Source organism: Mus musculus, chromosome 14 (assembly GCF_000001635.26).
Source record: "Mus musculus strain C57BL/6J chromosome 14, GRCm38.p6 C57BL/6J".
In the NCBI taxonomy this organism is placed as follows: Eukaryota; Metazoa; Chordata; class Mammalia; order Rodentia; family Muridae; genus Mus; species Mus musculus.
Genome location: NC_000080.6, coordinates 74,779,723 through 74,805,092, shown reverse-complemented (window position 1 = coordinate 74,805,092; position 25,370 = coordinate 74,779,723). Strand labels below are relative to the sequence as shown.

Sequence of the window (25,370 nt, the reverse complement as noted above, 5' to 3'; positions counted from 1 at the left end):
ATGTCACTTCTATTTATGTCTGGTAGTGTCAATATGTTTATAAAGGCTTGGGTAGTAGGTTTCTCTTTAAATTTGAATTGGACCCTTGTCAGGAACATGCATTGTACAAGAACTTCCCAACAGACTTCCAAGTGATACTTGACTATCATGTCAACCTGTCAACCGCCATGTTGAAATCATTTTATGTTGGGCACATTCCTTTTCACTATGTTGACTACTTCCTATATTTGTTCTTTGTTCTTTACTTTTAAAGTAATTACCATAAATTTGACAAGTTTAATTTTTTTCTGGTAATATTCTTGTGGACCAAGGAATGGCTAATTTTAAATATAGCAGTCTAAGTCAGACAGACATGGCAATCGAACCTTAATGCCATTAGTGGTGTAGTGTTAATACCTGAGCAGTTTGGCTTGCTGGATCATGACTTCATCAGACATTATCATGGTCTTTCACACATAAGTTGGAGTTCAGTAAAAACAAGCGCTGGTACTCCATTGGGAGAGCCACTTGCATTTGGAAACTTTTTCTCTTAATCCCAAAGACAAGCTGTGCTTGTCAGTTAAGTGTTTCACCTGCACGGAGCCCGTAGAGCGAATCAGACGTTTAATGGGTTCACTCCTGTCGGTTCTCCCTCCTCTTTAGTCTAAGCGCAGATATCATAGAGAGAAGTATTTTGAACCTGTTCCCCATGGACTCAGGAGAAGCCTCAGAATTCCCTGATCCTTCACTCAAGTACGTTCACCTTTTATAATTCAGTACATTTTCTCTTTTTAAAATGATGTGATTGTGTTTCAAAAATCCACTTTGCCTCTCTTTTCTGCCCACCTTCCTACAGTGGCCAGTTGCAGCTGGAGACGTCTCCAGACCGTGAGGTAAGGACAGAGCTCGGTGTTGCCTTGGGGGAGGAAAGTAGTTGCCTTGGGGGAGGAAAGTAGTGGCATTTGTTCATGACCGAGTTTGTAATCTTTCCTGATTCTCTAATTTTGTTGACTATTGTTCCCCCCACCTTCCCTCAAAGATGAGAGGTGGCTTAATTTTTTTTTTTTTTTTTTTTTTTTTTTTTTGGTTAGATTCTCTAAGTTTGTTTGCCAAAACAGACTCACTTTGTCAGGCAGTGGTCACTGCAGTGCATAAGAAAGCAGTTCTGGCTTGGAAATGGAGGGAGGCCCAGTTGATGCAGACTAAATTCGAGTTGAGAAAGAAGTCTGGCTAAATGAAGGGCCTGAAGGACGTCATCAAAGGAACTGAGAATGCTTGGGAAGATTAAAAGAATATATAGGGAGTTGGGGGTGGTGGTGTAGATGGCCATTCAGGCGTAAAGACCCGAGTTCAGACCCTCGGCACTGCAGCCTGGGCCTGTGGTTTCAGTGCTACCACGTGCACATAGGAGCGCCGCTCAGGGTAACTGGTTAGCCAGCTTAGCTGAATTGAAGAGCCCCAGGTACAACTAGAGATTCTGACTCAAAAAACAATGAGTATATAGTATACATAGGTCCATACAGAACACAAAAGAATACTATGAGAAGCTGGTGGGAATATTTGGGGAGAAGATAAGGATAAGTTAGATACAGTCATGTGGAGTGAAATTTGGGGGGGTTAGTAGAGAAAACATTCTCAACATAAAAGTAGGAATGATCCTAGAGAAAGCTTATCCCAGCTGTGGAAAGATAAGTTTGGGAGAGTAGTTAGGAATCACACAATCTGTTAAAGTTACTTTTCTATTGCAGTGACATGTGACCATCACGACAGGGCTCATGGCAAAAGGCAGGCAGGCTGGCATGATGCTAGAGTAGTAGCTGAAAGCTCACATCTTAATCCATAAACAGGACACACACACACATACACACACACAGACACACACACACACACACACACACACACACACACACACACACACATGCAGGGGTCAGGGGGAAGGTGAGTGTAGGTTACCTGGAATTGACATGGGCTTTTGAAACCTCCAAGCCTGGTTCTGTTGACCTGCCTCCTCCAACAAGGCCACACCTCTTATTCCTGGCCAAATAGTTCTGCCACCTGGGGACCAAGCATTTAAATCTGTGAGCCTGTGAGGGGTGTTCTGATTCAAACCATCTGATTTTACTCACTGGACTCTCTAGGCTTGTGGTCCTATAATGTAAAATGCATTCAGTCCACCTTCAAGTCTCCATAGTCTCAACATGGTTTCAGAGTTTCTCTTGAGACTTGAGACAGTCTCTTCATTGTAACCCCTTTAAAATAAAAAAGCAAATTACATAGTTCCAACATACAATGGTACAGAGTATACATTGCTGTTCTGAAAGGGAAGAATGGTGTCATAGTTGAAGAAAGTGGACTGGAGCAGGGAAGAATAAAACCCTCAGCGGGGCAAACTCCAGATCCTGTAATTCCTTGTCTGATGTGAAAGAACTTAGATGGCTCTGCCTTTTCAACTTTGTTGTGTGTGACACACTTGTAGCTTGGGCTGGTTCCATTTCCTGTATGAAGCGTTCTCTGGCAGACATGTCATGGCTCTGCGGCGGCTCTGTCCATTGTGCTGGGGTCTCCAACATGATCTAAGCTTCACTTTTCATGGCCTCATAAATACAGTGGCCGTTTAAGGCTTCCATGCAGGAACTCCTCTCCCACATGCCCGACCTCAGTAGCTCTCCTTATCCATGGAGGAAGATTCCACAACCCCTTTAACCCTACATCCTTCATGATTCTAAAGCCAGGACACATGGCTGATGCTGCCATATCTAGCTGTCCTCTTTGGATGGAGCCTGACTCCCTCCTTGAATTCGTTTTACACTTTGCTTTCTTGCTTTTTTTAGGACCAGGAAATCTCTGAGACATTTTCCAGACTTTGCAGATTAGCTGGATAGAGTCTTGCACACCAATTCACTTTGCTCCATTTGGCTTTGAGCATCTCTTTATCTCTTTCAGCACAAGCCTGGGCTCCAATGTTAAATTCCCTGGCACTCTTTCCCTTCTCAAACTGCACATGTTGTATTTCTTTTTGTCCTGCTTGCTGTTTTTCACTGTAGAGTTTCATAAGAGTTACTACTAGTAACTATACAACAGGATGAATATGAAGCTATCTTCAGATATTCTTGGCCAGTGAAATTAGCCCTAAACTTTTCAGTTAGCCTCAGGCAGCTTCTTAGGATAAAGGCAAAATGCAGCCACAGTCTTTGCCAAAGTATCAAAAAATGGTCTAAAGTCCAGTTGCTGATATTGTTCTTCTCTGAAACCACCAGTACTTGGCTTCCATAGTCCCATTGCTCTCCTCACTACTGTCTTCCAAGCTCCTGCTAGGATAACCCTCTTAAGGCATGCTTACAGCATCCAGCTGCTTTCCTCATTCAAAGTCCCAAATCTTCCATGTTCCTCTGAGAAACAGCATGGTCTGGATTGTCACAGCAATAGCCCCCTCCCCAGTACCAATTTCTGGCTATTTTTCTATTGCTGTGAAAAAAAACACCATGACCAAGCCAAATTACAAAAGAAAATGTTTAATTTGCTGCTCATGGTTACAGAAGGTTAGAGTCCATGACTATTATGGTGGGGAACATGGCAGCAGACAGGCAGGTGTGGTGCTGGAGCAATAGTTGAAAGCTTACAACTCAGTTCACAAGCAGGAGTCAGAGAAGCTAACTAGTGGGAATGGAGTGGACGCTTGAAATCACAAAGCCTGCTTTCCAGAGACATACCTCTTCCAATGAGGCCACACCTCCGAATCCTTCCCAAAATGTTCCTCTAAGTTAGGATGAAGTATTTGAGTTTTTGAGTCTATGGGGGTCATTCTACTCAAACTACCACACTGCCTATTTACAGTTTAATACATCCCTCCCAGGGAGTGGCCTTAAAATGGCCTATTGAGAGACTGAAATTCCCTACAAACCAGCATCTGTACTGGATCTGACCGCACATGCACTATGAAGTAATTAAGCAGGTTTACACTCAACATGCCTGAGTAAATGAAATGAGGAAAATAAAAAACATAAAGGGGAAAGCTAGGTTTGCAGAGATTGTGATTGCATTGTTACAGACAAGGACTGGTAATTATGTTACATGGCTGCCCTGACTGAATTGCTAACTCTGTCCAACTTAATTAACCTCTCTAAACTTCACTTTTATTTTTGGTAAATTTCAGTCTAATAATAGCTATTGTATAGCTCAAGTGAGATGATTCAGGAGAAACCTCTCAGCAGTGGGCATGTAAATGCTAGCTGTTATTTTTCAACAATCTTACTGTTATCGGTGTGACCTTTAGATAGAATCACAGTGTGGTGGGCACGTCAACAAACCAGGGTTGAACATCAGGAGACTTTTATTTGCAGGGTTCCCTTTAATGGTTTCCATGTCCTTTCTGTTTGAGAATATTTGTTTCAATGTGTAGACTAGCTTTTTTTTTTTTGCATGTATGAATATTTTGCTCACATGTGTGTTCCACAGACATGCATATACATGTATGTGGTCAGGCTAGGGCATCCCATCCCTTCCATCCCTTGGAGTTATACTTGAGTTATAGATAGCTGTTACTATGTGGGTACTGGGAGTTGAACCCAGGTCCCCCAAAAGAGCAAGTGTCTCTCCACAAAGACTCAGTTTTTTAAAAAGTTGCATATATAGAAATATTTTTAACTTTAAAAGAATATAAAAATAAATTTCAGGGTCCTATAAAAGTTATAAAAATATTGTAATCTTCCACTTTGCAGCTACAGGTTACCTATCCTTAGTATGCAAATGATTTCAAGATGTTACAAAACTCAGAAGTGTTTTTAGCAATATTAGAACACCACAAATATAAACCTTTGCACTTGCTCTCATGAGACAGGTCACAGGTAAAACACAGGTGAGCTTGAAAACAGAGCATAAAATCCCCTCACACCATGTGTATAAGTCATATTTGAAATGAAAACCAGCTGTTTAGATTCAGCTGTTTCCAAGCTCCTATCTGCATTTGCAGATAATTTGATCCCATGTCCCAACACTTCCAGGCTCTTGCCTTTTGGACAGGGAGATTCAGCCTGCATGGATGTTTACCCATGCTAGCTGTGTTATTTGGTCTCTCCGTTTTCCTCCACATCTACCATTTTTGAAATAGCTGACAGTGTAGACACCACTTCCCTTACTGCTCTGCATTTCAGTTACATTGTGTACAAATAGGGATCCATCTTCTGTAGATACATTTCAGGATTCCGCTTCCTTAGTGTCTGCTGATAAGCTCTTGTCCCAGCCGTCCATAGGTCTGTTGATCTAAAACAGTTCTCTGAATTTTCCTGTCCCTTTGATGTGGGCATCAGGCTAGCATCAGGCATTACATTTGGTTACAGAGTCTCTCTGGTCTCTTTGCCGGCTCCTTTGCTTTGCAGCGTTTCTGAGGATAGTGATGCGATGACAGTGAAGTTGTAGAGAATGTGGGCCTTTTTTGGTGTGTGTGTTTTGAAATAGTATCTCATGTAGCCCAGGCTGCTCTAGAACTCTGTGTGGCTCAGGAGATAACCTGGAACACCTAACCATCTTCCTTATACCTCCCAAATTCTGGGATTATAGGCATGTGCCACCAGAGCCCTTGCCAGGCCTTTTCTTTTGGAGACAGGGTCTAATGTAGCCCAGGCTGGCCTCAAACTTGCTGTATAGCAGGTGGCTATCGTGAGCTTCTGTCTATCCGGCCTCTGCCTCTAGAGGGTAGGGATTATAGGTGTGCTTTACCACATCCAGTTTATGTGGTGCTGGAGATAGAACCCAGGACATTGTGTGTGCTGGATCTACCGACTGAGCGGATTTCCAGCACCTAGCCCTTCCCTTGTCTTGGGGGATATTCTTCCTTTAGTGTTTGTCTGATGTTTCCTCTTGATTGAGGGTCTGCATTCTTATTTTGGATATTGCCTTGGTGCTGTTGCGTGCTCTTCCCGGGCTCTCAGATTTGGAGGCTTGCTGTGTCCTTCTTGCCCCCATTGCTTGTATTTAGTTGAAACACTCCATTGTTATATCACCCCATTTTATTACTGTATTATGGTTATTTCATTGTTCCCGCATGACCAGTGAGAAGTCTATGAAGAGATGTTTTAGCTCCTGATGACTATCCTGCTGAATGACTTCAGGGTGAGGAGGACACAAGATTAAAAAATCCAGGGCACAGTTCAAACATTGTGTCTCTGTTTACAAGTGCTTATTCCTAACAGAAAAAGAAGCCTTGCTGGGTGCCAGGTTTTGTGCTTCATGTTTTATAGGCCTTATCAACACAAGCCCTTTTTGATTTATAATGGGTTTCTGGTTCCTCTCATGTATTGCTGTTAAAAACATTAATGCAAAAATGCATTTAATCTACCTACCATAGTGAGCACTGTTGCTTTGCCTAGCCTACCCTAATGGGTTCGGAGCGTTTATAATAGCTTGCAGCGAGGGAAAATCATTTAAAATGCCTGCTGTATAGTAGTAATCTAAAGTAATTTATTGAATGTTTTGCTAAAAGCCTTCAGTAAGTGGCATGGCAGCATACACCTGGAACAGCAGGAGGCGGAATTAGGAGGATCAGGAGTTCAGTGGGAGCTTTGGTTACAAGACAAGTTTGAGGCAGGTCAGGGTTGTGTGAGACTCTTTTTACACCAGAGTAAAGCAGACCTTTTCCAAGTCAAACCTTCATGAAATCAGGACTTTGTATTTCCATCTCCTCAGTAAGTATGCTCTGGGTGTCGCTGTGTGTCACTGAGGAAGCCTTGAGGACCACAAAGGTCGTTCTCTTAGCAGCGTATATTCCTGATGGCTGTTAGGAAATATAGGAGTTAACGTGACCTGTTCATGGATGCAGGACATGATGCTCACGGTTGAGACTGGCTGACTCGTTACCATGGTAATGGATAGGCCGGCTATTCCATCACACTAGATTGCCTTCTTTGTATTCAGTTTGTCACACTCCAAACCTTAGCGACAGCTGATGGCGTGGAACCTCTCCTTAAAAGCTTTGTCTTAGCGGAAGGCAAGAAGCCAATACACTTATGAGTTCATGAGCAACGCTTCCAGGAGTGTGGAAGGCGTTTGGAAAGGCTAGAAGAGGATGGGTATGTATCTACATATAGACTGAGCCTAGTTCACAATTCAGTCTGCATCTAATTTTCATTGGGATCCCTGCCCAAGCCAGGTGCTCAAGCCCGCCCCCTGGAAGCAGTAGCTGCACTCACTTCAACCTCCTATTCTGCCCAGGCCGAGGCAGGGGCAGCCTGTGTGGCTGGGGATGGTGTAATTCTGCCATTGAGGCCGGAGGATTCCAGTTTCAGGGTGAACCTGGACTGCCTAGTGAGACCCTGTGGAGAAACAGCACTTACTTGTTTCCAAGATTGCCAGAGCACAAGGAAGGAAACGAAGCTTCTAGGGGTCAGAGGTTCCCGAACTCCTCTCCGTTCAGCTGCCGGTGCTCTCTGTCAGGTTACAGTGCTGTAAGCTTGTCTCCCTTTGCTTTGGTGAGTAACCATGCTTGCGTAAGGCATTCTTGTCTACCCTCTCAAGGGAGCTTTGGACCCATGACAGGCTTTCAAAAGGAAGGGATGGACAGCCAGCCTGATGCAAAAAGGAAGTCATGTGATGAAGGAAAAGGAAATAAGTTGTGGCTTCTCTAGGTCCCTGGTCTCACTTGTTATTTGGTCACACATCGACACACCCTTTCTCCAGACCGACAGTTGGTTGCCTACTTGTGCAGGGTGTGGCTTTTTTTTTGTTGTGGAGGACGGATCGTGAGACCCATAAAGTAGCAAAATGGTTGAGTGAACAGAAGATGTTGGTACTGGTAACATTTCTAGTGGGTTGCCATCCTGAGTTGTTTGCTGTGTTCTTCCGGAAAGGATAGAGTGTATAACAAGGCATGAGGACAGCTTAGTTTGTGGACCTGCAAGGGAGCACGGGTAGCCCGGGAAGATTGAGCACAGTGTGTTACCACCACTGAGAGGGGAGGCAGAGGTTGTAGAGGGTCTGCCTGCATGTCATGTGACCTGCCTTAAACATAGTTTAGAAGACTGGCCACATGAAGTTATGTACCATAGGTGTCCACAAGGTGAGAACGCACCTCCCTTGCTTGTAAATAGTACTGAGGAGAGGAGTTTGTGAGGACAATGGGGAGAGTTGGTAGAAGTCTAGTTGGCTCTCCTAAGAAGGCCCTTTAATTGAGTAGGGACATGAATGACATTTTATTCTACATGCATTTCCCTTGGGTTCATTTTAAATAGCACTCCTCCACACAATGGGCACCTTAGATTTACACTTTTATGGTGGCATATATGCAGGTGTTTATTAGCTATCCCCAAACTTTTTATTTTTATTTTGTTTTATTTTTTGTTTGTTTTTTGAGACAGGGTTTCTCTGTATAGTCCTGGCTGTTCTGGAACTCACTTTGTAGACCAGGCTGGCCTTGAACTCAGAAATCCACCTGCCTCTGCCTCCCAAGTGCTGGGATTAAAGGCGGACGCCACCACACCCAGCTCTTTTTTTTTTTTGCAAATTTTTTATTTATTAGAGTGTATATGTTAAGTCATGCTTGGTTCCTTAACAGCTCTCTTAACCAGTGACTGCCAAAGCAGACTGATAATAAACAGGTCACGTGAATGAGGTTTTTCAAGGTTGCTCAGGGTTCAAGCGTGTGTACCTACTGAAAATTTCTGTATATTTTGGAACTACTAGTTTGGACCATTTCTAAAAACCCATAATTCAAATAGAGAAAGGAGCCAGGAGACAGTTTGGTTACTTGGCCAGGTAAGATGCGCTCATAGCTACTGGGGAAAGATCCCTGTTTGGGGGCTCTCATGTTAATCTGTGCTAGTCTTTAGATTTTTCTCAATGGATACAAGCTGCGTAGTTTTAGAAAATAGAAGGATGACCTTCTTAGCTACTTAACCATGAATTAATTCAACATTTGCTAGTTAGTGTGTGCTTCTGGGCCAGGGCTATGGCAGCAATAAAAAAAAGATGTAGTCCTTGCCTCCTCTTTCTCCAAATCTAATGGAACGTATACATTTCTCTCTCCCTTAAGGTGCAAAATGATCTAATGTTACAGAGTAATGGAAGCCAGTATTCTCCCAATGAGGTAAGCTTCCTGAGGGTTAATGGCAGCTGAGGTATTCCATGGAGACCAAACTGAACCATTGGTCCCAGAGTTGGATAGTCTGACTCCGGGATTAAAGAGTTAATGGGACTGTCTCTGGGGTCTCTCGATAGTTGTCACTCACTGTCACAAAATCACTTGGCTCTATACATCACTAAAGATTAATTCTGTGAGAAATGGCCTTTGAGATCTAGGGGTGGGATGTCTTTATGGAAAACGGCAGATGATCATTCAGATGACATTTCCTCAGTTGCTACCCAAGATGGTTCGATGCGCAGTTTCTGCGTGATGAGCTGCATGCTCAGTGTTAGCCGTGTGTCTCCGTGTTACAGAGGCTCCGTTAGACGTGCTCTTTGGCGTGCCTGCCCGTCTGCAGTCAGATGTGTCCAATGAGAGGCAGATCACGGCTTTGTGTCACTGCAAGATGATTTTGTAGTGAGCAAATAAAGACTTCAATGCAACAACAAAAAGAATACCGGAAAACATTCTATTGACCACCTCTTAGAGTATTTACAAAATGTCTTTTTTAAAAAGCCAAGCTGTCATCCATCACAAGGCAGCCATAGCAAAAGCAGAGTCATTTTATAACAATCACTAACCATACAAGTCCATCTGCTTCTTCATTTCCCAATTGTTTTCTCACCCCACAGATACGAGAGAACTCCCCTTCAGTGTCTCCTACTGCAAACATCACAGCTCCGTTTGGCCTGAAGCCTCGTTCAGGTACGTTGACCTCAGTAACTAAAGTAACTAAAATGATTTCTCTTTGGCCTTTCAAACTTATTCGTGAGTAATATGAGCTTTGCCAGTTCTAGTCGGCTGGGGTCCTGGCATCAGAATAGCAGCAGCTTGGTGAGGTCGGGTGATAACGTTATGCTATTGTGAGGTCTGTGCTTCCAGGACTGGGCAGCTCGCCCTCTTCTGAATCACAGCAAAGAAAAGTGGCAAAGGGCAATGTAAGTAGGGAAGGAATACTCCCTTCCAGCTTTTAACCCGTGGGAATAAACCGGCTCCGCTTTACCCCAAAGGTTCCTGGTGCCCTGAGGAGGTACAGGGCAGCCTGCAGGCAGAGTCCTCCCCAAGACGACCCCAGTTGCTTTCCAGGCATGGTAAGGGCTCTGCATTGACTCACACAAGAGGGTGAGCACTTTAAGGCTTGTATGAGTGGTTAGGAGTCGGGGAAACTTCTTAGAAAGGAAAACACCTTACTTTTTGACCTACTTGGTTGTAGTTTGTGTTACCATATTGACAAAGTTAATGTTAGCAAAGTGCAAAGTTACTTTTAATTTTTTAAAAAAGGGCCCCAGGTAGAAAAATACATTTCTTTCCACATTTCCAGTTTTGGTGCTAAATGCCTTCTTTTGGGACCTTGTTTGTTTGTGCTTTTTTGTTCCTCTCAGACTTACTATATTTACCACGAATGCTTTTAAATAGTTCTTACAAGGGCCCTGGACACACACAAGCACACCTGGTAGAAAACACAGGTGATCTTGGATTTGAGGCAAAGCATTTTGACAACAGTATGAGCGTTACCCATTTCTGGCTTGAATAAACATCGCTAGGGGAAAAACAGAGATGATTCGTTTTATAGGGGAGATGGTTTGTTCTTGGAAGACATTGATTGATGGGCACACGTGGCCAAGTGTGGAGGTGTCCTGGCCGTTAGAATAGAATAAGAGAAAATAAACAGTTGGGAAATGGCTTTAGTATGATCAGAGTTTCTAGATCTTTCCTGTCTTGTTTTTTTCAGTCCTAGGAATTAAACCCAGGCCCTTACACGTGTCAGGGCCGTGCACTACCACTGAGCGGTATCTCTAGCCCTAGAGAATGTTACAGATAGGAAGGGTGAGGATGAGATCGTAGAAAACTCAAGTGACTGGCCCCCTAATGTAAGGAAGTGGGCGTATACAGACAAATCTGGGGTACACCTCAATTATGCCCATAATCCGAGCTCTGTTCTGGGAGAAATGGAGGTCACTGCTATTATACCCCCCTGCCTCGTGGCTGGCGACAGTTCTCTCGCAAGCCACTGGACAGTTCTGCAGCATTTCAAAATGTCTCATAACTGAAATCAAAACGTGAGTGAGAGTCTGCAAAGATTAATAGCCCTTTGAGTGTTAGACTTTTACAATTAAGTTGTAAAATGGATCCACAGACTTTTAATGCATCTATAGAGCCTAAACCAAGCTTACCAAGTTAGAGATTGCCTTGAACCTGCAGTGTACACCATTCAGGTTCTGTGGAGAGATGAAAAAGAGAGTATTTAGTTACTGTCTCAGTTCTGTAAAAGCATTAAAATACACAATTCCTCTATAGTCATTTTGTTTCTAAATATCAGATGCATGTATACATTTTGAGTGTTGTCTAATGTGACCCAGGAGTTCTGGGTGAATTGTGCAATTATGTCAGCTGACTAGTTGTTAAAAGGGGTTGGCAAAGGGTATCTGTGGGCCTTTCTGCTTTCCGCTGCCTGAATGACCAAGTTCTTTCCTTCTGCTGCCATGACCCAACAGCACGCTAGGCTGCAGGCTCGCAGAACTGTTAAGATTAAGGCTATTAACTGCATGCAGAGTGTGAGCCAGTACTAACACTCGGTTTTTATCGTTCTTTTCCTTCCATGCGCCATCTCCCATTCCCCTCCTGAACTGTCCATTTGAATTTAAACCCCACATAATGAAATCCACCTCATTTCCATACGAACCTCATGCCACGTGTGGAATGCTGCGGCCCCCTGGGTTCCCCCTGGTCCTTGTGCAACTGTCCACCTGGCTCTCTCGCTCGTCTGCAGACCCAGCCCTCATTCTCCCTCCTATCTCCTTCAACACACTTACACAGGCACAAACATGGGACAACTCTAGCTACAGTGTTCCATCTGAAGGAAACAGTGACAATGGTAGGTGCTTTGTTGTCTCTTCTTCGATGTTCATGTAATAAGCCTGTGACTGTACTCCACAGGCCTCTGTGTGTACCTGGAGACAGGATATATTGACCTGCATACTCCATACTCTGGAAAGCCTCTGAGGCAACGTCTAGACAAGTGCTTGTGACCTCTTGCCTAACAGCTGATGATGTGACAGTTGATTTACCTCGAGGGTACTGACTCTGGGAGGATTTTTTCAATACTCTCTTGTCTACCTATTATGCTAGGGGTTTGGTTGGTTTGTCTGCTCGTCTACAGAGATTGAAACTCACGCATTTCGGTTATCTCCACTTGCTTCTGACCCCATAGTTAATGCTCTCAGAGTTTGTTTTTTAGAGTGTGGGTGTGGTGCTTCACTCCTGTAATGGAGAATGTATAGTTAGAATACTTGCCGTGATCTCTGGTTAAGATTCACCTAAAATTTCCATTTATTAAAGAAGAATACATATTCTGGCAGACTGAATCTACAAGAAATATTAGTACTTTATAGTTGTGTAAAACAGTGGGTCTCAACCATCTTAAGGTCCTGACCCTTTAATACAGTCCATCATGTTTTGATGACCTCCCAATCATTAAATTATTTCCATTGCTAATTCATAACTGTAATCTTGTTTCTGTTATGAGTCATCTTTGTTGTCTGCCAGTAAGGGACTCGAGTGGAAAGGGATGTCCAACCCTCTGAAGGGTCACAACCCACAGCTTGAGCACTGCAGGTCTCAAAAATTTTCACTGAAAATAGTCATGATTTTTTTAAAGAGCAATCATGATACAAAATCCCCTCCTTATGTCATCCTGCTTTAAATTCTGAGCACCGACAGGAGGAGGAAGAGAAGGAGGAGGAGGAGGGTTAGAGAGAATTTTTCTTTCTAAGCTGTTCTTTGGTATAAAACCGGAAGATCAAGCTATGAAAAAGAAGTGTTTCTGTTTTATGAAATCCTGGCTACTATAGGTATAATGCTCTCTATTGGAAATAAGGCTATTATGAAAGATTCATGTGTGAGTTATTTCCTGAGGAGTAATATCTGAAACCAGAGGGCCATGTTTTTTTGTTTTTGTTTTTTTCAATCCTGGAAAGGTCTAAAGACTTTTAACAGCAGAATTTCTATGCTGGTATGTGGCTGTGATAGAGCTCAGATAGGAGGTCTGTATTGCAGGTCTTAACTGTCACCTGTCAGACAAACCATCCTTCATTGGACAGGTGAGGAGCTGATGTGGGCGGTACTGGGCCAGTCTTCTTTTTATTAAAAATTCTGAGATGTCCACAGCCAATAACCATTATGAACATTTAAAAACAAAATAACTTTGCATTTATTACATGGCCTTTTTTCCCCCTGTGTATAACAAATCAGGAGCCTAACCACATTATACCACAGCAGTAATAAAAGGATTGTTTTCATATTCCTCTGGATCGGGCAACCATGTCAGATGTTTCTGATGGTTTACATTTTTTTCTTTATTTGCAGTTTGTCCATAGTGTCACATACCTTTTCAGTCCCTGCGCATGAGACTTGGCCTTGTGACTGCAGTGCTTCCTAACTCAGTGGAAAAGCTGAGGAATGTAGCCCACTCACTGTGTTGTCCTTAACGCTTCCATAGAAACAGACTCTTCTACTCTGTGGGCTTTCTTGGCATGTCCAGAAATGCTTATCTCCACAATTGTGTTGTTTTTTCATTATCTGACACCACAGCTGTCCAGCCTTGCAAACAAGATACCTTAGATAATCATGACGTTTCATTATTAACTTGGTCAAACTTAGAGTATTCATCTCATTGCCCATCTTTGTACACAAAGATTTCTCTTTTCATTTAAATCCCTTCTAACGTTCTGTTCCAGATTGAGCTCATTTTAAATTCACCATTGTCTTTGTAACATGGTCTTCAAAGAGATTTTTAAAAAAAGAAAAAAATGGGGGACAGGCGGGAAGGACCTTGAACATCTGGAGACCCACAGTTTCTGAAATCATTCTTCTCAGAGGGACAGCATGACATGGACGTCCATCTGTGGCGCTGCCTGCCCCACCACAGCCTGGGGTGCCTTCACTTCCTGAGAACCCATCCTCTTCCCCTGCCCTAATTCTTGTGCCTTCGTTTGTGGCTTCGTCTTCCCCTTTCCCATTCACTTGGAAGTCAAAAGCCAGTCCTGGCCTCGCTTGAGGTGTTTCTGCCTTTTCATTCCTGGTGAATTGGTGGGCACCACTCTAGACTTACTTAGAATTGATCTTTGTGTGACAGTGAGTGAGGGGACATCCATCTCCAGCCAGTTTATAGGCATCTTGGTTTCCTTGGTGATGACAGCGTAGCATTGAGGTCTTATTCTCCCCAGTACAAAAGTAAGGATGCCGAGGGCGTGGGAGCTCCTCGGGGACTCTCAGCTCTGGCTTCAGATTAGAATGTCTGGTCCCCATGTTCAGAGATAGTAAGTGACAGAGCCTAAGCATTTACCTCTTTGTCATTTATGTGTCCGTGGTAGACAGAGATACATTGTTTATGTGCACATTGACATGTGAGTTAAATAAACTGCTCAAGATAATGGAAGGGCTATTTCAGCATTTGAAGGGCAGTAAAGGGACCTGATTTACTTGGTGCTCCAGAAGGAAATGGATGAATTCATTTGCCTGATTTCTAACTCCTAAGAGTCGCAGTCTAAAGCTTATACTTGTCACGGTATCCCTGCCTTGCATTTGAATCTATTAAAAGGCACTCTAGTCCGCATTCTTAACTTCCAAGGAAGAGGAAGCTAAGTTTCAAAGCCCTGTGCTTCCACAGAGAAGCAAAGTGCATAGGTTTTGTTTGTTTGTTTTTTTGTCTCAGTGTCATGGTAAGGTTCACTTAGTGTATGGTTTAGCACTGTGAGCTCTCTTTGCTTAGCTGAAAGGTGACACTTGGAGAATGGGTTTTGTGTTCGTGTTTCGTACCCCTGCTAAGTGCTTCCCTATGCTAAGCGTGCCTCTAACATTACAACCAGACAGTCTCCACTGTTGTGGAACCTAAATTTGGAAGTTAATGTGTTCAGATCTGGAGAGTAATTTGGGATTTTTTTTTTTTCTGTCAGAGGAGAAATTAAGAAATGAATCACCAGGGTAAGGTCATTTCTGCAAAGATGATCTTCAGATCCTTACTCCTGTCTTTCCTGGGAGGTTTTGAAACACAGGTTTCATTTACTCCTCAACAAACATGCGTCTCAGCACACAGCTTTGTGGGATGCAGAAAGAGCCTGCAACTGGGCTCTTGCAGAGCTATGGATTTTATGGGGTAATACAGAATGATAAGTGCCAAGAGGTACGCAGCTAATTATCTTTGGGCATTCACAGGAAGTAGAGATTATGCCAGTTCAGGGATACAGTGAAGAGACCAGAGACTTTCAAGGATGGAAAGATCAGCGGAGTCCTCTGTATGCATGTCTCAACCTCCTCAATAGGCCATGTTTAGAGATTGTCTCCTGCTAAGTGAGCTACAGCCAGCAGGTCTTATGTCCTGTTCTCACTGTTAGTGACGTGCCCCTTAATCATTAAACAGCTCTTGAAATGCAATGGTAGGGAGTTAACACCAGTCAGGATAATTCTCATAGGCATCAATTCCCTGAAGACTTGATCCAGAAAGAAGTAAGCTGGCAGGCTTATTAGCTGAAAGAGTTTCTTTATTTTCAAACCGTTCACGGTAGTTATAATTAATTATATAATTTTAGTGTATATACTCATATGCTTCTCATTTCTAATCACTGCATGTACATTTGAAATATTTGTTTTAAAATAGAAAGGACAGCTGAGAGACCTTCAACGCTTGGTGATTGCTTGCTAGTCACAGAAATCTACCCCAGTGGGCACTTTTGCTTTTGTAATTTGCAAAGGACTTTAAAATAAACAGGCATGCCAGGAAATTAAGAGCCAGACCTGATGGTATCACTCTGATATCCCTCACGCTGCTCTGCTAACATACATGCTCGAGTGTGTGCAGTTACCCCAGAGATTGCAGGTCACTTAACTTCCTCATATTTTCATATTCGGAATGAAATCGTCCAATAAAAACATATTGAAAGTATTAAGCATGCCGTATTAGATAAGATTTCCCCAGAATAAAGTCAAAAGGGAAATGGCCTCCAAAGCAAACAGCAAACTGTTAGAATAGGGTCACGGCGCCCCTTGGTGACATGTGTGTGCACTACCAAGCTCCGTCCACATTCCTTGACTTTTTTTGGTAAATTCAATTAACATCTTTGTGAGAAGAGGTTGCTTTTGGGTTTTACATTGTATTTTCTTTTAGTTGCTGGACTTCCTCTGGCAGGTGCAGTTTGCTCTCTCAGGCTTCTAATGTCCTTTCTCCATCACGTTCCTCTCAGAGCCCAGCTGCCCCATCACCTCACCCTTCTTTTGCGAGCTTTGCCTTTTTCTGTTCTTGCTCTGCCTTTTTCCATTCTTGCTCTGACCAATCTTACGTCCTGTGGACTTTGGCTCCTGTGGGGCCTTGGTGAGAGACTCCTGAGTGGACAAGCCTTTGGCTTTTTTAACCAGTGACCTTTTGGTTCACTTCCATCCTGAGACGGGGGGCACAACCTCCTTTCTGTGGCTCCGGAAAGCCTTGTGCTCATGCACTCAGCCTCATTCTCCGTGAACTGTATCAGTCAACGATGGCATCCACCTCATCTTTCCAGGCATCTTGGTTCTAGAATCTTTGAACCCATGTAAAAAGAAAACTGGAAGACAGAGATGGATACAGCCTCACAGTGCTGGGTATTTAATCACTCGAAGCATGCATGGGCCTTTTCCTCAATGTGTTATACTTGTGAGCCATATTTACTCTTCAAAGGGTGACAAACTGAACCATTGTAAGAAATGGCCAAATGAACGTTGTAGGTCCTTTGTATTCAGCATTATTTCTATGACCATGGCTGTAACTGCTGCAGTCGGGCGTCCATCCCTCTTACTTGGGGTGGTGGTTTCTTACATAGGAGTTCTTTGCACAGATTGTTTGGAGTGGCTTTGTCCTACCACCACCTCCTAGCCCCATCTAAACATCTCTACATAGAAAACCAGACCATCCCACTCCCCAACAGCCTTGTGTCTTCAGGCAAAAAAAAAAAAAATCTCTAAAAAGAAAAACTTAAGACTTCTGCTAAAATGAACACACACACACCCTCCCCTTTTTGATACAGGGCCTCTCTGTCTAGCTCTGACTGGCGTATGATTCACCAGGGTAGTCATTAACTCACAGAGATCTGTCTGCATCTGTTTTCCAAGTGCTGGGATAAAAGGCGTGTGCCTCCCTGCCCAGCTACTAAAATCATTCTTTACATGTAAAACATCTTTATAAGACTGTAAATCCACTTTTATTTAATTTTCATTAGCTTACATCTGTGGGGTGTGGCATCCCACAGATTTTGTGTCCGCTGCCCTTTGCAAAGAGATTGTTTGAGAATTTGGTGCAAACTACGCCAAGGTTTCCCTGGGCCAGAGTTATCTTTCCCTAGAGCACTCTGGTTTTGTTTGGTTTGCCTCTGGGAGTCCTTGGATTGTGTTTTACTCTATATACCTAAGCACATCTCTTACCTAAGGAGAATTTAGTTTCATCTCCGGCACACACACCTTCAACGTTACGAAGAGCTGTGCTCTCATTAGCTACTGAGACCTCCCTTACAACCAGCAAAAAAGTCCATGCAAACACAGCCCTCCTCATACACTTGGTTTTTAGACATCCTGTTCCTGGCATGGCCCCACAGGTGCAAAGATGGTGCAAAGCCACACGGAGAATATATTTTAATCATCCCAATTGATGTTATCACCTTGAAGTTTAGAGCATATGATTTTTGCGAGTTTTTTTTTTCCCCCATTGTTCATTTGTTCTGTCCTGTTCTGTACAGTGCTGGGTTTAACTTAAAAAGAGATTTATTTATTGTTATTTTATGCATATGGATGTTTTGTCTATGTGTGTGTCTGTTTGCCATGTGTATCCCTGGTACCCTCAGAAGCTAAAAGAGAAGGTCAGATCCTCTGGAACTGGAGTTAAAGATAATTGTGAACCACCATGTAGGTGCTGGGAATCGAACCTGGGTCCTCTGGAAGAGCAGACATTGTTTATAACTGCTGACCTATCTTTCTATCCCCGAGAGTATGTGTTTTCTTTATTCCTTCCGACAAAGCAATGTTTTCAGTCACTGCTCTGTAGGAAGCCTAAGATCCTCAAGCCAGTGGTGATAGAGTCCCCTCTAGTCCAGCCAGCGTTTTAGACTGTCACCTGCACTCGAGCTGAATGTTTGAACACCTGGCCAGTGATGGGACAGAAGTCAGAATATGTAGTTCTACAATAGCATCAATTCTAACATCTTTTTATTTGATCAAAATTACTTAATTTAAAGAAAGAGAAAACATATGATTAGAATATCGATTAGAACAGAAGGTAACACTGGACATGATGACAGATGACAGCTTTTGTCTGAGTAGTGACAGCATAGTCTCATCTCCACTCCGATGAGACCTGTCTCTCAATTCAGTTTATTTTCAGCTCAAACCGAGTTCTGCAGTGCACACAACCCAGAAGGGTAACTCAGGAGACCTGTGTCCCTTAGAGCATTCACAGCCAACTCTTGCTATGACTCTGGAATTTCTCTGTGAGAGTGAATGATAAAACAATCTGGAATAAGTAAATAATTTATCTGAAATTAGGAATAGCCCTGTGTGGTAATACAGATTGGTTTCTTTCTCCATTTCTATTGAAGTGTTTCTAAGACCGCAGAGAAACTTGGAATCTATAGACCCACAGTTTACGATCCGGAGGAAGATGGAGCAGATGAGAGAGGAGAAGGAGCTGGTGGAGCAACTCCGAGAGGTACTGGGGCGTGGCCTGTGCCTGAGCGCGATGCGCAGAATCACGCAGCGCTCTGTGTGTTGGAAAAGCTGGCCTGGAGGCCTCCCTTGCGCACCATCCCAGTTTCAGTTCTGCAGCTTCTAATTCAGACATTTCAACACAACCGTATCTGTCTTTATACAGAGCGTTTTTTTTTTTTTTTAATACTTGAGATATTTAATGAATGTGAGTGTTTTCCAGACATTCACTGTGTGTCTGGGGTATGCATGTCGATGTGTGAGAGTGAGCATGTATGTGTGTGTGAATATGCACATGTATGTGGCGGAAAAGAGATAACCCGAGGTGTTACGTACATTTTTGGTTTTGATTCAGGGTCTCTCTCACTCGCCTGGACCTTACTGACTAGATTAATCTGGCTGGCTAGCAAGTCTCAGGATCCCCTAGAATCCACTTGCCCAGCGGCTGGGATTACAGGCACACACTGCCATGTCAGACTCTCTGGGGTCTGCTATCAAACTCGCATCCTTGCAAACACTTTCCTGACAAAACCATCACCCCATCTCCAGACATTCTTATGTTTGTCCCCTCACTGACAAGAGCACTTGGGTTTATACATACTTGCAGGTGTATTTACCACCGTAGCAAACTGGCTCTTTCTGCTTCCCATCCCCAGAGCATCGAGATGAGGCTGAAGGTGACCCTTCATGAAGACCTGGGGGCGGCACTCATGGATGGTGTCGTCCTCTGCCACCTGGCCAACCACGTCCGTCCGAGATCTGTCGCCAGCATCCATGTCCCCTCACCGGCTGTTGTAAGTACAGATAAAGGAAAATGGCATAGAATGAGCTCTGTTTGTACAGAGTTGTTGGTTAAAGATGCCAGTGGGGCCTCCAGGAACCTGACTGCCTGGACCCTTTCTGTTGGACCTCACCCACACAAGTAGAAGAACAGAGCAAAGCAAGGAAGCAGAATTTTCACTAAAGGAAGACTATTTCCAAACAAGCATGAGAAAGGCAGAAAAGTAACTGTCTCAGGTGTGGATTTTAAAGAAGTTACTGATGAATGTTCTGGGTTAAAGGCCAGAGCACAGAGATTTGGCCCTCACAAAGGGATATTTAAACCGTGAGGTCTCTTCAGAAGGCTGTCTGGTTGAGGGCTGTTTCTAGGTGGACTCTCATGCTTTTCTTCTCATAGGGTCTCACTCTGTGTTCACAAGATAGCCCAAGTTGGCCCTGGGCATGTAAATCTCCTGCCTCACCTTCTCTGTTGCTGGTTGGGGTCTCTTCTCTTTCTTGTTCGTTGAGGATTTTACAGTAGCTTATGAAGATAGTCAAATGTATAAGGCATCCTTAATAACCTACCCATTGGGGCATCACTCAGCTGGTTCTTCTCCTTCCTCCCCATCCTCTCCTAGGGATCAAACCCAGGGCCTTTGCTCTCCCCCCACCGCCCCCGAGCTATGTATCTTAGTCCTGACCCGTGTCCTAGATACCACAGAGCCCGTGGCAGGTGAAAGAACGCTATGGGGGCAGTTTGTGATCCTGTGTGAAAGACTAGAGGAATCAGAGACAGCCTTGTCTTTGAAGCCCACGTAGGGTTACATAAACAAGAGCAGAAAGAGTTTATGTAACAGATTGGGTGCATTAGGGAAAGCTAAAGAGCTTAGGGGCTAAGATTTGAGGTTAGATTGAGATTCCAGATCTGTGCCTAAAAGCTTTGGGCAAGTTGCATCCTGTGTTTAGCTTGCTACGCCCTTCTCTGAAATAGACCTGCTCTTGAAAAGATGAAATGAGGTACTGGAGAGATGGGACACCTAAGCGTGAGCCACTGCTACTGTCTGTGTTTATATATAGCAGAGCCACTCATCTGAAGGGACCGTTTGGACCATGTAATCAGTGCGTCCAGTGCCACTTGTGTGAAGTCCCTGCCCTCCCTGATCCGGGGCTCTCACTAGGGCATTTTTTTTATCTTGTTTTGTTTCCTCATGACAGCAGAAGGATTAGCTAATGGGCTCAGTTTCTCTTCTATAATATTAATACTGCTTTTTTCTTTCAAAAGTTTGACCACCTTTTTTTTTTTTTTTTTTTTTTTTTTTTGCCTCAGAAATATGATGGTAGGCAATGTGGCTTCTCTTTGAAATATTTCTCTAGCAACTTTAATGTGGGACAGTGAATTCTATCATTCAACTCAGTGCCACGACCTAAAGATTTTATTTATTTATTTTCTTACTCATTTATTTCCCTACCCCTTCCCTCCTCTTCCTCCCTCCCCCTCCTCCCTCCTTTCTTCCCTCCCTCCCCTCCCCTCCCTCCCTCCCTTCCTTCCTTCCTTCCTTCCTTCCTTCCTTCCTTCCTTCCTTCCTTCCTTCTGACAGGGTTTCTCTATATAGTCTTTGCTGTCTTGGAACTTGCTATGTAGACCAGACTGACCTTGAACTCAGAGAGACCCTCCTGCCTCTGCCTCCAGAGTGCTGGGATTAAGAGTGTGTGCAAACACTGTCTGATTAGATTTGTATGTATTTTTTAAATTCTGCTTTGGGTGTGTGCACATAAGCACAGGTGTATGAGGATGCAGAAGAGGACATTGGGCCCCCCAGAGTGGACTTGTAGGTCTTATGGGGTGCTAGGAACTGAACTTGTATCCTCCCTTAGCTGCCAACCTTGTGTGAGCTGTACAGCAAACTGTCAATTCTTTTGCCCAGTGTACATGAGAGGTACTGGGTTCCCTGACCTTCAAATGGAATGTGCACTGTCACCTTGGAAAGTGTCAGGAGACAGTAAGAATTACAAACACTTACTATTATGTTAAAGCTTCTAAATGACCAGAAATTATCCTGTGAGCTTCTTGAAGTGGTTTTGTTCTCTTGTCTGTCTCTGTCTCTGTCTCTGTCTCTGTCTCTGTCTCTGTCTCTCTCTCTCTCTCTCTCTCTCTCTCTCTCTCTGTGTGTGTGTGGGGGGGGGCACACACTTGTTCTGTGGGTGTGCAGAGGTCAGAGGATATCTTTAAGAAGTTAGTTGGGGCGACCTAAGCCACAGCAGCAGCGGTCGCCATCTTGGTCCGAGACCCGCCGAACTTAGGAAATTAGTCTGAACAGGTGAGAGGGTGCGCCAGAGAACCTGACAGCTTCTGGAACAGGCAGAAGCACAGAGGCGCTGAGGCAGCACCCTGTGTGGGCCGGGGACAGCCGGCCACCTTCCGGACCGGAGGACAGGTGCCCACCCGGCTGGGGAGGCGGCCTAAGCCAAAGCAGCAGCGGTCGCCATCTTGGTCCCGGGACTCCAAGGAACTTAGGAATTTAGTCTGCTTAGGTGAGAGTCTGTACCACCTGGGAACTGCCAAAGCAACACAGTGTCTGAGAAAGGTCCTGTTTTGGGCCTTCTTCTTCGGCCAGGAGGAGGTCCAAATACAAGATATCTGCGCACCTTCCCTGTAAGAGAGCTTGCCAGCAGAGAGTGCTCTGAGCACTGAAACTCAGAGGAGAGAATCTGTCTCCCAGGTCTGCTGATAGACGGTAACAGAATCACCAGAAGAACAATCTCTAAACAGAGTCAACTATAACTACTAACTCCAGAGATTACCAGATGGCGAAAGGTAAACGGAGGAATCTTACTAACAGGAACCAAGACCACTCACCATCACCAGAACCCAGCACACCCACTTCGCCCAGTCCAGGGAACCCCAACACACCTGAGAACCTAGACCTAGATTTAAAAGCATATCTCATGATGATGGTAGAGGACATCAAGAAGGACTTTAATAAATCACTTAAAGAAATACAGGAGAACACTGCTAAAGAGTTACAAGTCCTTAAAGAAAAACAGGAAAACACAATCAAACAGGTAGAAGTCCTTACAGAAAAAGAGGAAAAAACATACAAACAGGTGATGGAAATGAACAAAACCATACTAGACCTAAAAAGGGAAGTAGACACAATAAAGAAAACTCAAAGCGAGGCAACACTAGAGATAGAAACCCTAGGAAAGAAATCTGGAACCATAGATTTGAGCATCAGCAACAGAATACAAGAGATGGAAGAGAGAATCTCAGGTGCAGAAGATTCCATAGAGAACATCGGCACAACAATCAAAGAAAATGGAAAATGCAAAAAGATCCTAACTCAAAATATCCAGGAAATCCAGGACACAATAAGAAGACCAAACGTACGGATAATAGGAGTGGATGAGAATGAAGATTTTCAACTCAAAGGTCCAGCAAACATCTTCAACAAAATTATTGAAGAAAACTTCCCAAATCTAAAGAATGAGATGCATATGAACATACAAGAAGCCTACAGAACTCCAAATAGACTGGACCAGAAAAGAAATTCCTCCCGACACATAATAATCAGAACATCAAATGCACTAAATAAAGATAGAATACTAAAAGCAGTAAGGGAAAAAGGTCAAGTAACATATAAAGGCAAGCCTATCAGAATTACACCAGATTTTTCACCAGAGACTATGAAAGCCAGAAGAGCCTGGACAGATGTTATACAGACACTAAGAGAACACAAACTGCAGCCCAGGCTACTATACCCAGCCAAACTCTCAATTATCATAGAGGGAGAAACCAAAGTATTCCACGACAAAACCAAATTCACGCATTATCTCTCCACGAATCCAGCCCTTCAAAGGATAATAACAGAAAAAAACCAATACAAGAACGGGAACAACGCCCTAGAAAAAACAAGAAGGTAATCCCTCAACAAACCTAAAAGAAGACAGCCACAAGAACAGAATGCCACCTTTAACAACTAAAATAACAGGAAGCAACAATTACTTTTCCTTAATATCTCTTAACATCAATGGTCTCAACTCGCCAATAAAAAGACATAGACTAACAAACTGGCTACACAAACAAGACCCAACATTTTGCTGCTTACAGGAAACTCATCTCAGAGAAAAAGATAGACACTACCTCAGAATGAAAGGCTGGAAAACAATTTTCCAAGCAAATGGTATGAAGAAACAAGCAGGAGTAGCCATCCTAATATCTGATAAGATTGACTTCCAACCCAAAGTCATCAAAAAAGACAAGGAGGGACACTTCATTCTCATCAAAGGTAAAATCCTCCAAGAGGAACTCTCAATTCTGAATATCTATGCTCCAAATACAAGAGCAGCCACATTCACTAAAGAAACTTTAGTAAAGCTCAAAGCACACATTGCGCCTCACACAATAATAGTGGGAGACTTCAACACACCACTTTCACCAATGGACAGATCATGGAAACAGAAACTAAACAGGGACACACTGAAACTAACAGAAGTGATGAAACAAATGGATCTGACAGATATCTACAGAACATTTTATCCTAAAACAAAAGGATATACCTTCTTCTCAGCACCTCATGGTACCTTCTCCAAAATTGACCACATAATAGGTCACAAATCAGGCCTCAACAGATTCAAAAATATTGAAATTGTCCCATGTATCCTATCAGATCACCATGCACTAAGGCTGATCTTCAATAACAAAATAAATAACAGAAAGCCAACATTCACATGGAAACTGAACAACACTCTTCTCAATGATACCTTGGTCAAGGAAGGAATAAAGAAAGAAATTAAAGACTTTTTAGAGTTTAATGAAAATGAAGCCACAACGTACCCAAACCTTTGGGACACAATGAAAGCATTTCTAAGAGGGAAACTCATAGCTATGAGTGCCTTCAAGAAAAAACGGGAGAGAGCACATACTAGCAGCTTGACAACACATCTAAAAGCTCTAGAAAAAAAGGAAGCAAATTCACCCAAGAGGAGTAGACGGCAGGAAATAATCAAACTCAGGGGTGAAATCAACCAAGTGGAAACAAGAAGAACTATTCAAAGAATTAACCAAACGAGGAGTTGGTTCTTTGAGAAAATCAACAAGATAGATAAACCCTTAGCTAGACTCACTAAAGGGCACAGGGACAAAATCCTAATTAACAAAATCAGAACTGAAAAGGGAGACATAACAACAGATCCTGAAGAAATCCAAAACACAATCAGATCCTTCTACAAAAGGCTATACTCAACAAAACTGGAAAACCTGGACGAAATGGACAAATTTCTGGACAGATACCAGGTACCAAAGTTGAATCAGGATCAAGTTGACCTTCTAAACAGTCCCATATCCCCTAAAGAAATAGAAGCAGTTATTAATAGTCTCCCAGCCAAAAAAAGCCCAGGACCAGACGGGTTTAGTGCAGAGTTCTATCAGACCTTCAAAGAAGATCTAACTCCAGTTCTGCACAAACTTTTTCACAAGATAGAAGTAGAAGGTATTCTACCCAACTCATTTTATGAAGCCACTATTACTCTAATACCTAAACCACAGAAAGATCCAACAAAGATAGAGAACTTCAGACCAATTTCTCTTATGAACATCGATGCAAAAATTCTTAATAAAATTCTCGCTAACCGAATCCAAGAACACATTAAAGCAATCATCCATCCTGACCAAGTAGGTTTTATTCCAGGGATGCAGGGATGGTTTAATATACGAAAATCCATCAATGTAATCCATTATATAAACAAACTCAAAGACAAAAACCACATGATCATCTCGTTAGATGCAGAAAAAGCATTTGACAAG

At 43.2% G+C, this 25,370-nt stretch overlaps 1 protein-coding gene across 10 annotated transcripts in view; it reads left to right on the top strand.

The window, feature by feature from the left end:
• Positions 1-25,370, top strand: part of Lrch1 (leucine-rich repeats and calponin homology (CH) domain containing 1) — a 193,335-nt gene that overhangs the window by 142,915 nt on the left and 25,050 nt on the right. For 3 of the 10 annotated variants that reach the window (XM_006519156.3, XM_006519154.4, XM_006519160.4), the window contains 8 exons: positions 643-732; positions 836-872; positions 9,002-9,055; positions 9,724-9,796; positions 10,102-10,182; positions 11,862-11,966; positions 18,703-18,812; positions 19,465-19,602. In XM_006519156.3, the coding sequence (XP_006519219.3) occupies positions 643-732; positions 836-872; positions 9,002-9,055; positions 9,724-9,796; positions 10,102-10,182; positions 11,862-11,966; positions 18,703-18,812; positions 19,465-19,602 (688 nt within the window). The remainder of the gene's footprint in view (positions 1-642; positions 733-835; positions 873-9,001; positions 9,056-9,723; positions 9,797-10,101; positions 10,183-11,861; positions 11,967-18,702; positions 18,813-19,464; positions 19,603-25,370) is intronic. The other 7 variants (NM_001033439.3, XM_006519157.4, XM_017316067.2 and 4 more) reach the window with 4 other exon arrangements.